The sequence below is a fragment of the Polypterus senegalus genome, chromosome 18 (genome assembly GCF_016835505.1).
Source record: "Polypterus senegalus isolate Bchr_013 chromosome 18, ASM1683550v1, whole genome shotgun sequence".
Classification (NCBI taxonomy): Eukaryota; Metazoa; Chordata; class Cladistia; order Polypteriformes; family Polypteridae; genus Polypterus; species Polypterus senegalus.
In genome coordinates this window covers 60,914,824-60,929,492 of record NC_053171.1, presented here as the reverse complement: position 1 = coordinate 60,929,492, position 14,669 = coordinate 60,914,824, and the positions used below count along the sequence as shown (strand labels likewise).

Below are 14,669 nucleotides of genomic sequence, written 5' to 3'. Positions count from 1 at the left end.
ATGAATCCCTGCATGCAGCTGCAGCATTTTCCTCCAAAATCTCTGGACCTCTTCAGTTCTTACTTTAATTGAGGTGTTCCTTCAATTAATACATGTAAAAGATTATGTAATATTCTATTCCAAGGTGCTTTACAAAGCAAAAAAAGAAGAAACAAGATACAATATAAGATCAATCAACCCATGATAAAATAGATGGAACTCAACTTGGAAAAATGCATTAGCAAGACTCTTCAATTTTCTAAGCCATCTATTTCACTTAAAAGTCCAAGAAGCAATGGGCAAAAAGAAAAAAACAACCTCTGTGTAAAAGTTCACTCAAAGGCACACACACTTCAACACCCACAAGCACTCACACTGAGCAAATTAAGAATAATTACTTTGGCAGAACGTCCAGACCGTAACTTTGTGGCAGACCGGGGTCTGTCTCTTTATACAGAGCATAATTCAACATTCCCAGTAAGTTAGGTTTCCTTATAGTTTCATGTTCGTCCTGGGCATGACATTAAACTGCATCCGGCCCTGCAAGCGGTCCTCCAACTTGCAGGGAAATCATGGGGGTTGGTGGCAGGATTGGCACTCCAGCCACCATTAAAAAAAAAAAAAAAACTTCACACAGCTCCAAGATGACAGAAAAGATTCCTTTTTGCTCTCCGTGGAAGTAGCTCTGCTGCAGCCGCCCACAGGAAGGCTGCTCGCATCATGAAGGGGATGAGGGGAAACCCTCAGGAGCCCCATCCCCGGAACAGTCGAAACCGTTGCAGAGCCAATGGGGTCAGGTCTGTTGGGTATCGGAACTGGTGTGGAGCTGAGGCGTCGCCCGCTGCACGGCAGCACTTGGGTCCCAATTTGAGGCGGCCCATACGGCAGGCGCATGGAACGTCTTGTCTCTCTGGCAAGACGATCATCTTCCTCTGCTATTAGAGGAGTTGCGTAAACTCTGCATTTCAGTGGCAGCACTCTCTGAGGTGTTCACACCGGGGACTGGTCAGATCTCTGTAGGTGGATACACCTTTTATTGGTCTGGTCGCTCTGATGGCTGTCATACTCGGGGAGTAGCTGTTGCTGTAGCGGACTGGCTTCTTCCGATGGTGTCTGATGTCACTCCTTTCAATTATGAGACTCAGATTATGGAACTCCCTGGGTGCCTTGTCTGTTGTCTCAGTGTAAGCTCTGACCACAGTGAGTGATGTCTCGGCGGGGGAGATATTTTATTCGCAACTTCACTTGGTGGTTGATGGGTTCTCACGGGGTGACACTCCTCTGGTCATGGGTGACTTCAATGCAGCCACTGGCACTGAGAGGGCTGGCTATGAGGATTGTCTTGGTCCCCATGGGTCAGGTGACTGGTGAAAGTGACTCCATGTTCCTTGACTTTGCAAAAGGTCAGGGGCTGTGAATTTCTGGTTCCTGGTTCCAGAGCCCAGAACCGCATTGGACTTAGTACTCCAATACTGGTGGTGCGGTGAAGATCGATCACATCCTTGTGGGCAGACGCTGCACGCTCCTGCAAAACTGCAGGACTTACAGAAGTGCCCAGTTTGTGAATTCTGACCACAGACTTCTTGTTGCTACTCTTAGGATCAAGCTTAGGTCCAGTAGGTTACCACTTACTAGGAAAATGCACCTAGATGGCCAGAATCCAAGACCAGGTTGTTTCTAATGAGTTTGCACGCAGTTTGTATGAGGAACTTACAGTTTGGGTACGACTGCCGATCCTAATGTCATGTGGGAGGCCTTCCGTGACAAAACCCTGAAGGTTGCGTTGTGTTGGTGTTACCGGTGTTCCCAGAAGGTTACCCTGGATATCATCGAGAGAAGTTGCAGCGCACGGCTCAATGGCAACTTTGGTCTGTACCGGGAATTGAGAAGGACGGCTGCGAGGGCTCTAAGGGCAGATAAAAAGGTATTTGTCAGAGGAATTTGTGAGCAAGTGACACACTGTCTGTGGTCTAGTGATCTACTTACAGAGGAATCAAAAGCATTATGCACATCTGACTCTGTTCATGGGAGAATCACAGTCAGGGCAGCTGATGGAATGGTCCTTACGGATGACACTGCAGTTGTGACCTGCTGGGCTGGCTACTTTGAGCAGCTGTTCAAAGCTGATCCTCTGGCTAGGGCGCTGGATATCTCTGGGTCCACGGTCCTTGAGGCTGATCCTCCAATTAGCTGTGAACCACTCACACTCATGGAAGTGGTGAGACAGCTGAGGGGAGGAAAGGCTGCAAGGATCTGTGGGTTCCGGAGTGAACTTCTCCAGGCTGGTGGTAAGGCTGTTGTACTGGCATTGCAAGCAATCTTTGCTTCCATTTGGGAGACGGCTGTCATCTCAACTGACAGGAAAATGGGACTTTTTGTTCCTATCTGGAAAGGAAAGGGTGATCGCCTGGATTGTAGCAACTACAGGGAGATAACACTGCTCTTGGTGCCGAGTAAAGTCCTTGCTAGGGTTGTCCTCAATAGGATCCGTAATCACTTGCTCACCTACCAGCGACCGGAACAGTCTGGTTTTACGCCTAAGAAGTCTACCATCGACCGCATCCTAGCACTGAAGGTTCTCATGGAGCGCAAACACAAATATTGGCAGAGTTTCTTTGCAGCCTTTGTCAATTATCGTAAAGCGTTCAACTCAGTTATCGAGCTGCCCTGTGGGACATCCTGGGGGTTCGCGGGATCCCCTCGAGGTTGCTGGATATCATGGCTGGCCTGTATACTGGTACTGTGAGTGCTGTGCAGAGTGGAGGCAGGACTTCTGCATTTTTACCAGTTGATTCTGGAATTCATCAGGGGTGTGTTCTTGCTCCTACTCTGTTCAATGCTTGTATGGATTGGGTGTTGGGCTAGCTTGTGGGGTCAAGAGGCTGTGGAGCATCTGCTGGTGAAGAAAGATTCACTGATCTTGACTTTGCTGATGATGCTGTGATCTTCGCGGAGTCAATGGAGGCTTTGATCGGGGTGCTCGAGAGACTGAGCTTGCAAGTGTCCTGGATAAAAACCAAGATCCAGGCCTTTAATGACCTCTTGGACACAGCCATTTGCAGTGTGTCGATTTGCGGAGAGAGTGTCGAACTTGTCGAGAGGTTTACTTACCTTGGCAGTGACATTCATGTCTCTGGTGACTCTTCCTATGAATTCAGTTAACGGATTGGGAGAGCATGGGGGTCATGAGGTTGCTGGAAAGGGGTGTGTGGCGCTCCTGATATCAATGCAAAAGGAAGAAGGTCCAAGTCTTTAGAGTCCTGGTGCTTCCCGTTTTGCTATATGGTTGCGAGACATGGACGCTATTCAGTGATCTGAGACGAAGACTGGACTCCTTTGGTCCTGTGTCTTTCAGGAAAATCCTTAGGTACCATTGGTTTGACTTTGTGTCGAATGAGCGTTGCTCATTGAGTCCTGAATGAGGCACATTACCTGCATTGTGAGGGAGCATCAGTTACGGCACTACAGCCATGTGGCACGTTTCCCCGATGGTGATCCAGCTCATAACATCCTCATTGTTGGGGACCCGAGAGGCTGGACCAGGCCAAGGGGTCACCCACATAACACTTAGCGCTGTGGCAGAAAGTGGGTCATTTCTGGTGGGTCAGACTGGACCTGGGGGATAGCCAACCGGGATCCTGAGTTGTTTCGTCATGTAGTGGGTGCGACAATGCAGGGTACCAGTGCATGCTCCCTGACTTGACTTGACTTTATAGTTCTACAATGTTAATGGGATTTGATAAGGGCAAATAGTCTTTTTTGACACTTCACAAGAGCGTAACATAATTTTTAAACAAGTCTAGTAATTTTAAGTAAAAGGTTTGTGGCACCAAAAGCTGTGTCATAAATCACTTTTCTAAATTTCTTAAAAAATGTATTTATCTATCTAGGAGTTATAGACTAAACGTAGTTACAAGATGAGGAATTGATTACATCATATGAAAATGTTTGAAAACCCCTCTCAGCCTGCATAATAATTCACTTTACTTTCAACAGAAAAAGATAACAGTGGCATGTCTTTCATTTCCTGGGAACATTGGAGTACTGGGGTGTATTCCGAACAAAGAATTTTAGTGAAGCAGTATTTAGTTGTATGAAATTAAATCAAATGTGAAAAACTGGCTGCGCAAAAATTTGGGTACCCTTGTAATTTTGCTGATTTGAATGCATAACTCTCAAAAGATCAAAACAAAGATTGTTCAGTATCATGGTTTAGGGGAAGGACACAAAAAGCCACCCAGAGATTTCAACTGTCAGTTTCAACTGTAAGGAATGTAATCAGGAAATGAAAAGCCACAGGCACAGTTGCTGTTAAACCCATGTCTGGCAGGCCAAGAAAAATAAAGGAGCGGCATATGTGCAGGATTGTGAGAATGGTTACAGACAGTTCACAAATCACCTCCAAAGACCTGCAAGAACATCTTGTTGCAGATGGTGTATCTGTACATCGTTCTACAATTCAACGCAATTTGCACAAAGAACTTCTGTATGGCAGGGTGATTAGAAAGAAGCCCTTTCTGCACTCACGCCACAAACAGAGTCGCTTTTTGTATGCAAATGCTCATTTTGACAAGCCAGATTCATTTTGGAACAAAGTGCTTTGGACTGAAGAAACACAAAATTGAGTGATTTGGTCATAACAAAAAGCACTTTGAATTGCAGAAGAAGAACACTGTATTCCAAGAAAAACACCTGCTACCTAATGTCAAATTTGGTGGAGGTTCCATCATGCTGTGGGGCTGTGTGGCTAGTTCAGGGACTGGTGCCCTTGTTAAAGTTACAGGCCGGATGAATTCAACCCAATACAGTAATCCCTCGCTACTTCGCGGTTCACTTTTCGCGGATTCACGACTTCACAGGTTTTTAAATATAGTAGTAGTATTTCCTAGTCTAAGAACAACAAAATAAGTTTGGTGACTAAGTGTGTTGTAACACGGGCTGTGATTGGTACATGGGAGGGAGACGACAAATCACAGCTTCCCGCTTTCTAATCGGGCCCGTGATTGGTGCTTTGACTGATGCCCAGATCCCACAGCATTTCCCCTTATCTCTCTGTCGCGGCCATTTCGCTTCAAGCTTTCAGAGCGGTTTACTTTACACTGTACTGTGTGTGATTTTTTTGTGGTTTCTTTGTGTTGAACTTCGCTTCAATTTTTACCCCCTGCAATGGCTCCCAAACGTGCTCCTCCTTCCAAGGCTGGTGCTGAGCCTAAACGCCGTTCGATCGGTCCAATTTTGCAACAAGGTCGATGACGTCATGACCACCTACAAGCTGCTCTTCAACCGGAAAAAGAAGCAGCGGCAGCAACTGCTGATCAAAATGTTTTTGCAGCCTCGCAAAAAAGAGCCAGTTCCTACTACTACTACGGATACACCTTCGGAAACCGTGGAAGAGGTGCCCCAGGAAATGTTAGGTAGGTCCCTATTATTAATAGAGTAAAGGGTGGTTTGTAAATAGTACAGGGAGGGTTTAAAAACGTCCAAATACACGTTAAATAATTAAATAATTATGGTGTCCCTACTTCGTGGAAATTCAGTTATCGCGGCCGGCCTTGGAACCTATCTCCCACGATAAACAAAGGATTACTGTATAAACAAACTTCTTCAGGATAATGTTCAAGCATCAGTCACAAAGTTGAAGTTACGCAGGGGTTGGATATTCCAACAAGACAATGACCCAAAACACAGTTCGAAATCTACAAAGGCATTCATGCAGAGGGAGAAGTACAATTTTCTGGAATGGCCGTCACAGTCACCTGACTTAATATCATAGAAAATCTATGGGATGATTTGAAGCTGGCTGTCCATGCAAGGCAGCCATCAAATTTAACTGAAGAGATTTTGCATGGAAGAATGGTCAAAAATACCTCCATCCAGAATCCAGACACTCATCAAAGGCTATAGGAGGTGTCTAGAGGCTGTTATACAGTGCATCCAGAAAGTATTTATAGCGCATCACTTTTTCCACATTTTGTTATGTTATAGCCTTATTCCAAAATGGATTAAATTCTTTTCTTTCTCAGAATTCTACACACAACACCCCATAATGACAATGTGAAAAAGGTTTACTTGAGGTTTTTGCAAATTTATTAAAAATAAAAAAATTGAGAAAGCACATGTACATAAGTATTCACAGCCTTTGCCATGAAGCTCACAATTGAGCTCAGGTGCATCCTGTTTCCCCTGATCATCCTTGGGATGTTTCTGCAGCTTAATTGTTGTCCACCTGTGGTAAATTCAGTTGATTGGACATGATTTGGAAAGGCACACACCTGTCTATATAAGGTCCCATAGTTGACAGTTCATATCAGAGCAGAAACCAAGCATGAAGTCAAAGGAATTGTCTGTAGACCTCCGAGACAGGATTGTCTCGAGGCACAAATCTGGGGAAGGTTACAGAAACATTTCTGCTGCTTTGAAGGTCCCAATGAGCACAGTGGCCTCCATCATCTGTAAGTGGAAGAAGGTCGAAACCACCAGGACTGTTCCTAGAGCAGGCCGGCCATCTAAACTGAGCGATCGGGAGAGAAGTGCCTTAGTCAGGTAGATGACCGAGAACCCGATGGTCACTCTGTCAGAGCTCCAGAGGTCCTCTGTGGAGAGAGGAGAACCTTCCAGAAGGACAACCATCTCTGCAGCAATCCACCAGTCAGGCCTGTATGGTAGAGTGGCCAGACGGAAGCCACTCCTTAGTAAAAGGCACATGACAGCCTGCCTGGAGTTTTCCAAAAGGCACCTGAAGGACTCTCAGACCATGAGAAACAAAATTCTCTGGTCTGATGAGACAAAGATTGAACTCTTTGGTGTGAATGCCAGGCGTCACGTTTGGAGGAAACCAGGCACCGCTCATCACTAGGCCAATACCATCCCTACAGTGAAGCATGGTGGTGGCAGCATCATGCTGTGGGGATGTTTTTCAGTGGCAGGAACTGGGAGACTAGTCAGGATAAAGGGAAAAATTTCTGCAGCAATGTACAGAGACATCCTGGATGAAAACCTGCTCCAGAGCGTTCTTGACCTCAGACTGGGGCAACGGTTCATCTTTCAGCAGGACAATGACCCTAAGCACACAGCCAAGATATCAAAGGAGTGGCTTCAGGACAACTCTGTGAATGTCCTTGAGTGGCCCAGCCAGAGCCCAGACTTGAATCCGATTGAACATCTCTGGAGATATCTTAAAATAACTGTGCACTGACACTTCCCATCCAACCTGATGGAGCTTGAGAGGTGCTGCAAAGAGGAATGGGCGAAACTGGCCAAGGATAGGTGTGCCAAGCTTGTGGCATCATATTCAAAAAGACTTGAGGCTGTAATTGCTGCCAAAGGTGCATCCACAAAGTATTGAGCAAAGGCTGTGAATACTTATGTACATGTGATTTCTCAGTTTTTTTATTTTTAATAAATTTGCAAAAACCTCAAGTAAACCTTTTTCACATTGTCATTATCGGGTGTTGTGTGTAGAATTCTGAGGAAAAAAATGAAGTTAATCCATTTTGGAATAAGGCTGTAACATAACAAAATGTGGAAAAAGTGATGCGCTGTGAATACTTTCTGGATGCACTATATTTGCAAAAGGACGCTCAACTAAGTATTGATGTAATATCTCTGTTGGGGTGCCCAAATTTATGCACCTGTCTAATTTTGTTATGGTGCATACTGCATATTTTCTATTAATCTAATAAACTTAATGTCACTGCTGAAATACTGCTGTTTCCATAAGGCATGTCATCTATTAAAATGAAGTTGCTACTTTGAAAGCTCAGCCAATGATAAACAAAAATCCAAAGAATTAAGAGGGGTTCACAAACTTTTTCATTTGACTGTAAAGGCAGCAACAGGGTCTTTAAAATGGGATTGAAAGGAAAACCAATAGCACAGGATGGTTGCATTATTTGGGGAAAAAACAAAAATATACCACACATACAGACACCCCCCACTGATGAAGAGTACTTGCATTCAGATGAAAAAACAAGCAAATAAAACATTAAATATTCTGTTTTGTAGAATTCATAAATTGTCAGAATGTAGCTTCTCTCCGAGTACTAAATTTCTCAACACCTCATTCTGGGTTAATTGTGGAAAAAGAAAATTACTTAACCGCCTGACCATGTGTCCAAAGATCAAAAAAATTGAACAAAACCCACACAACAGTGCAGATTTAAAAAAAAACACATACTGTATTTAGTCGCCCAATTCCATTTTCCTACCACATACAGTACTGTATATTCCTACAGTGGTGTTCAGAGTCAATCTTGAAGGAACCACTGTGGCTGCAGGCTTGTGTCCTTATCAACCTGTGGTTCTAACTCCACTCCTACCCTACTTTAAAAAAAAGTCATTTCCAAGCTTCAAAGTACAAATTACAGAACTTTGTTATTGGAATTTAAGAAATTTATGCAGATATTTTAATGTTTTTTTGTCCTTATTTTTACAGTTTCATGATCATCATCACTATTTTTATATTCATTCAACTTTTATTGGTATTCTTTTTATTTAAGCCATTATTTCCGAATGAGAGCACTAGTGGATGAAGCTGCAGACTTTAACATTCAGTGTTGTTTGCCTTGGTGTAAAATCTGCTTGTTGTTAATCATCTTCATTAGAAAACGATTATGGGAACGAATACCACAGAAAAAGGTGAAATAAGATAAGAGTTGGGCATTTATGGCTATAGCAACAATACAAAGCAGCACAATTTGATTGTGGATTTGTAATTAAAATGCAGTTAGGTTTTGGAGCAATACTTTATCCTACAAAGCCTAGCTGTCATAAAAATAAAATTTTATGGGAAAAAATATTTCAACAAGTTTTGAATGGCTCCACAAAGGTTGCAGGCTGTTGCTTACTCTGCCGTCATGATGAAAGTATCCTGATTAATTTTATGCAGTGTTCTACCAGTTCTGTACTTGTACTCTGTCAGAGAAATATTCAGTACAGAGCAATGGAACTGCCTTCATCTCTGTGTTACTACTTGTTTGGAGATACTGTCAGGCCTAGCTGTCACCAGAGCATACTTCGGAGGACAGAACATTAGTAGTAAAAGTCATTTTGATTCATTTCTCTTCTGCTCTGTGTTCACTCTTCCTTTATTGCTCATTTCTACTAAAGTAGCTGTGCTACCTGGTGTCAGCTGGGAACTTTTGTAGGACAACACACATTAGTTACAGTGATGTCAGTTAACTTTGTATATAAGTATACTGTAACTACAGTGACTTTTCTATATACAATATTTGTAGTTTTTCTTGACCAAGGGCTAATATTATTGACTTACACTATGTTGTAGCAGTTAAGGCTTTAAGACCTAGGAGTTCAAACCTGTGGGCACTGTGTGACCATAAGCACATCTCTTCACCTGCCTGTGCTCCAACTGGAAAAACAAAAGAAATGTAACTAACTGCATCTCAAATGTTTGAAGTCTCCTTGAATAAAGGAATCAATTAAATAATAATAATATTATTAGGTCACTGGAGCTGTTTACTCCTGAACATGTTATACACAATTGTCCATGAGTAAAACATTGCTACATTAGATTAATTCCTACTTTTTCTAGTGACTTTGGGTTAGTTGATGGTGTAGGGGTCATGAAGGAAGGACAGGCTTCCTGACTGTGATAAAGATTAGTTTCTTACACAGACAGGAAGCCATAATGGATGGACCGTGCGAACAGCATATCAGGAGCAACAAATTCCCCAATGCGAAAAATAGCAGTGTTCTTCATTAGGACACCACAGGGTGGCATGGGAGAAAGAGTCCGAAAACATAGGCCTGTCATGGTCTTTATGTACCCTCAGAAGGAGCTGCCAGAGGGGGACTGCCCTTTTCCCACATGACCTGGGTGTGCCACTGGAAGCAGTTTGCAGGTCAGTATTAAAAGAATGCCTACAGCCTCACTTATTTGAGTGAGAAGTCTGTGGGCAACACTACACGAGAGGTGGAAGGAAAGAATTCTTATTAGTGCATTTTGGTTGGCGTTTCTATAAGAAGAAGTTGTAAACGAATAACTGGGAATTGTGCTTTGGCATTATTGTGTCTATGGTTTGGGGCTCAGTGGCACCCGCTTGTGGTTATATTGGAGCAAATGGGAGGATTTTCTTCCCATTGGTTGGCAGAGTCCTGAAAAAAATTTTGTAACTAAAACCCAGGCCTTAATTTTGCACATTCGATACGAATACCCGGGACCAGAAATGGGGCAAAGAACCTCAGAAAAGCTGGCAGATATGGAAACGACAGATGTCTATCAGGCAAGTTGTCACTGTCAGAAAGCTTAACAACATATACTGTAAAGACAGCTGGCCAACATACTGGGGTGAGAATGGGATCCGTATACACAGGAGTACCACCTTGCAGGAGGGATGTTGGATGGCCTCCTTGACGGAGCGCTACACAATACAAGCAAGGAGGAGAGATGTACTGTCCAAAGGGCCAAAACCACTGCAAAGTGTCGCGGAAAATCTTGCAAACTCTAACAGTGAAAACGGCAAGCCATCCATTATGTGTTTTAGCACCCATCCCCAACAAGGCCACAAGGCATGAGAAGACCGAAGTGATGAGAATGTCGCTGTTAAAACCCTTAATGCCTGATCCACAGCACAAGATTCCCCGATGACCAGACCTGGGATAAATGACTCCCCTTTCTCTCCAGGAGATGATGTGGAGTCTCTGAATCGGTGTCCGAATTCCACTAAAAAATTGTTATTAAACCAATTACACAGTACTTTAAACTTACTTAACATTTAGATGTGCAATGAAATGCTGAATGCTCTGCAGTCTCATCTGTAGTTATGCTAGAATCTTGTTTGTGTTATCAGGCCTAATTACCTGCTTCGGGTGTACTGAAGACTGAAAATTACCTCTCCTGCAGCTCAACTTTTATCAATTTGCTTAATGGCAGTTCTTTTCACCTGTTTTTACCTGGGCATGATGGTACACTGTTTAGTACATCCATCTATCCATCCATTCATTATCTTAACCCACTTATCCAAGGCAGGATCATGGTGTCAGTTGGAGCTTATAACAGCAATGACCAGGAACATGGAAGGAACAACACATGAATACAGTGCTAGTCACACAAGTTAGTTTGAAATCATATTTTACAGCATCTTTTGGTGGATGTAGCTGTCATTTCTTTTAACCTTATATTGAGTGCAACAGTATTGTTGAAACCGAGAATGGCAGACACCACATATAGCCGACGACAGTGCATCATTCACCTTTACTAGTGAAGCCTTTGAATGCCAAAGTAAAATCTTGTTTAACAGAAAGGCATTCCCCTTTTCAAGAGGTTATGTTTATTTTAACCAATGCAAAGTGTTCTTTATGCACATGACACACATCTATATGTTTAATGGAAGTCTCCCTGCTATAGAAGGTTTATCTGTCGTGATCACATGCTTGCTGTCCTGTGTTATCAGAGACAGACTGCGGCTAGTGCTCCTGCCTTTTTAAATCCGTGTGTGTAGTTGAATAGGAAGAACAGACGTGGATTTTCCATTAGCCATTGCATTTCGAGCTCTTGGGTGTCACCAATGGCTCTTTCAGCATTTAATGACTGGAATCTTTCTGAGGACAGACTGTGTTTTGATAGAGAGACATTTAGAGCAACACCTACTATTCAAGTCCCAACTATATTATTTCTGTCTCACAAAACAGATTATTTAAAGAGTGGGGTCAAAGTTGAGTCTTGGACTTCCCTGAGGCTACAAGGCTTTTATTCCAACCAGTGACTCAATTCAACGTTTTTAGATTTCTTAGCTTAGTGGACTGTCCTTTATAGTTTATTATCCTAAACAAATATGAAAAATTTATATTTTTGACAAGCTTTTAACTGTCTTAACTTCTTTTGCCATTTTTTTTAACTAGTGAAAATATGGACCTGTGGTTCAACAAGCTAAAAACAGATATGAACGACAGTAAACTATCCAAACATGAAATGGGAACACACATGTAGCGTGTCCCAGGGGCTTGTGGGGACTGTGCTTTAGACACCAAGAAATTTCAGAACATACAGAGTTGTAGGCTTTCGATTAAGACCAAGATCAGGTCTCTGGCCCTGCTAGTCGCCGAGCAGTTGAGTGACAGACCTTAGCATTTTATTTCCATGCTAGCTATGCTGCCCATCTAAGATGGCGTGAAATCAAATCAGATTATTTAAAAAGTGGGGTCAAAGTTGCATCCTGGGCTCTCCTAAGGCTTCAAGGCGTTTATTCCAACCAGTAACTCAATTTAACTTTTTTAGATTTCTTAGCTTAGTGGGCTGTCCTTTGTAGTCTCTTATCCTAAACAAATATGAAATACAGTGGATTTGAAGTGTTTAGACCCTTTAACTTCCTGCACACTTTATTTTGTTGTAGATTTAATTTTAGTTTTTGGAAAATGTATCCATTTTAAACTACACTTACCATAAAATGCACAGAAAGCAAAGGGGCCTGTATACTTTCTAAATTTGTATATCATTGAGGAGTTTTATTTAATACGTAATACTTGCTCTGATTGGGTAGCTTCTCAGCCATCTGCCAATAGCGTCACTTGTATAAAATCAACTGGGCAAGCCAACTGAGGAAGCATGTACCATAAAATAAAAGACCCACTGACCGCAGAAATCTGCGAACCAGTGGCAAATCCGCGATATATATATTTAGATATGCTTAAATTTAAAATCCGTGATGGAGTGAAGCCGCGAAAGTCAAAGCGCGATATAGCGAGGAATCACTGTACTAAATGCTAAAAAGAGAAGCATGAGTGCCATTTTCACATCTTCACTTAAAATTTTAAAAAATTTGTGAAGTAGCTGCTCCTTTTTAGCACTCAATGTGGTCTGAGCTGGTGTCACTTTCTTTGTTTGCTCATTGCTAAATTCAACAGAAAACTGACAAAAAGAAAAGGTTAAAGAAATATAGTGAGTTATAGTTATGACAAACAATAGTAAGTAATTCTAAATTTCTTAAGAGATATTTACAGGCCTGATGACTAAATAATGGGATCAATTAAAATTTAAGAATGACAAACTGATAATTACATTTGCTTGAATAAAAACCCTCGGCCATAGTGGATGCCCAGGGATAAACTGCAGTGGATGCCCAGGGCTAAACTGCTGTACAGAATGTAAAGTCTTTTAGTGTTTTTGAGCTTGGGGTCTCTGTTTTTTTTGTATGTACAATACCCTTCTCTGTGTTGCTTCCTCATAATTCACTTCAAAACTTGCATAGAACTTTAAATAGTAGAATATAGCTATAATGCAAAAGCAAATGTGCAGTATATAATTGGACTAGGTATGCTACAAAAGCACAGAGCTGGCACCATACAGATGTCTAGTTTAACTGTGTCACTGTGTCATTCCTCATTATTTGGGCAGTACTATTCCTTCACACAGACATTATGAACAATCTCAGTCAGTCTTAGAAAGGTGTTTCCTGAGCAGATAAAGATGCTGAATAAAGGGCTTGTCTGTGCCATTCCACAGTATAGTATCAGATTAAACCATTTCAGGAAAGAGTCAAAGTAACCAAATAGAACTTACTTATCTTTTGATGAAGCCTTATGGCAGTCACACCATCTAATAATATTAAAACAAATCCTGACACACATGATCCTGTGTCAATTTCTGTGTTGATATTACATTTACAACATTGACTTAACTGATCCATCTCAGTATGTTGGTTGTCTTCAGCTGCAATGGAAAGCCCTTGTGCGAAAGCAAAGTTGTGAAACAATATGACAGCTCCTCTGTTTTGACTGAACAGTCTGCATTTACTGGTGAGCTGACAAATAAAAAAAATTACTCATGGTAATTCAGTACTCCTGGATTAGCACCTTACCTGTGTGAGGGCCCCTTCTGCCAAAGCCTCTGCTGGACTTGTGGGTGTGATTGGAATTATCTGGCCTAATACACCAACACTAAGTTCCAAATGGTCAGCCCGCAGTGGTAAAAAGGAGTCTCTTCCATTCCCGTTTTCTGATTCAACACAGTCTTTTCCAGCACTGGGTAAATTGGCAGTAGGTTCTGGTGCTTGACACTCCTCTGCAAGCTGCAATACTTCTGGTTCCTCTTCTGATGGGCTGCTAGTCACTTTCACTCTCTGTCCACCAGCTTCTCTGAGATCCTGAAAGTCTTGTTCTCGATCTACCAAAACCCATTCCCGGGAATCCACATCCTGTCTGCCAGAGCTCAGATTGAGAGCCACAAATCCACTACTGACTGCTCCTTCTCCCTGCTCTGGTGAGCCAGGCGAGCCCACCTTGATGAATTCTGGTATCATTTCCTCATCATAGTGCCAAATTCTGTCAGCACTACAACCTTCAACTTGCTGAAGAGGGACGTTTCCTTCTTCTTTGTCCTGAACCGCTGTGTTTGCTAATTTTCCACCACTATAAATAAAAAGAAAGTCTCCATTAATCAGTTTAGTAATGACACACTGAGTCAGATACTCATAACACAAGGCAGCCTTAACTGATACTATGGAAATTAATAGCTTAGTCCACAGAATTGTTTTTTCTGGTAATTTCAAATGCTACTCCTCATGAAGTAGACATAAAATACATGCTTATGAAATAAAATACATGCTTATGAAATCAAGTTTTAAGTAATAAAACCATAAAATTAATGACAATGTCAAACAATTTTCCCCACTATTGCTAAATAAATTTTGAAGAAATATTTGTTTGAAGGAAAGCCAAAATATTTGTTTGTTCAA

General features: G+C 42.1%; 1 protein-coding gene across 2 annotated transcripts in view; it reads right to left on the bottom strand.

The window, feature by feature from the left end:
* ttbk2a (tau tubulin kinase 2a) overlaps nt 1–14,669 on the bottom strand; it is a 253,506-nt gene that overhangs the window by 38,197 nt on the left and 200,640 nt on the right. For both annotated transcript variants that reach the window (XM_039741334.1, XM_039741335.1), the window contains exon 13: nt 13,794–14,343. In XM_039741334.1, the coding sequence (XP_039597268.1) occupies nt 13,794–14,343 (550 nt within the window). The remainder of the gene's footprint in view (nt 1–13,793; nt 14,344–14,669) is intronic.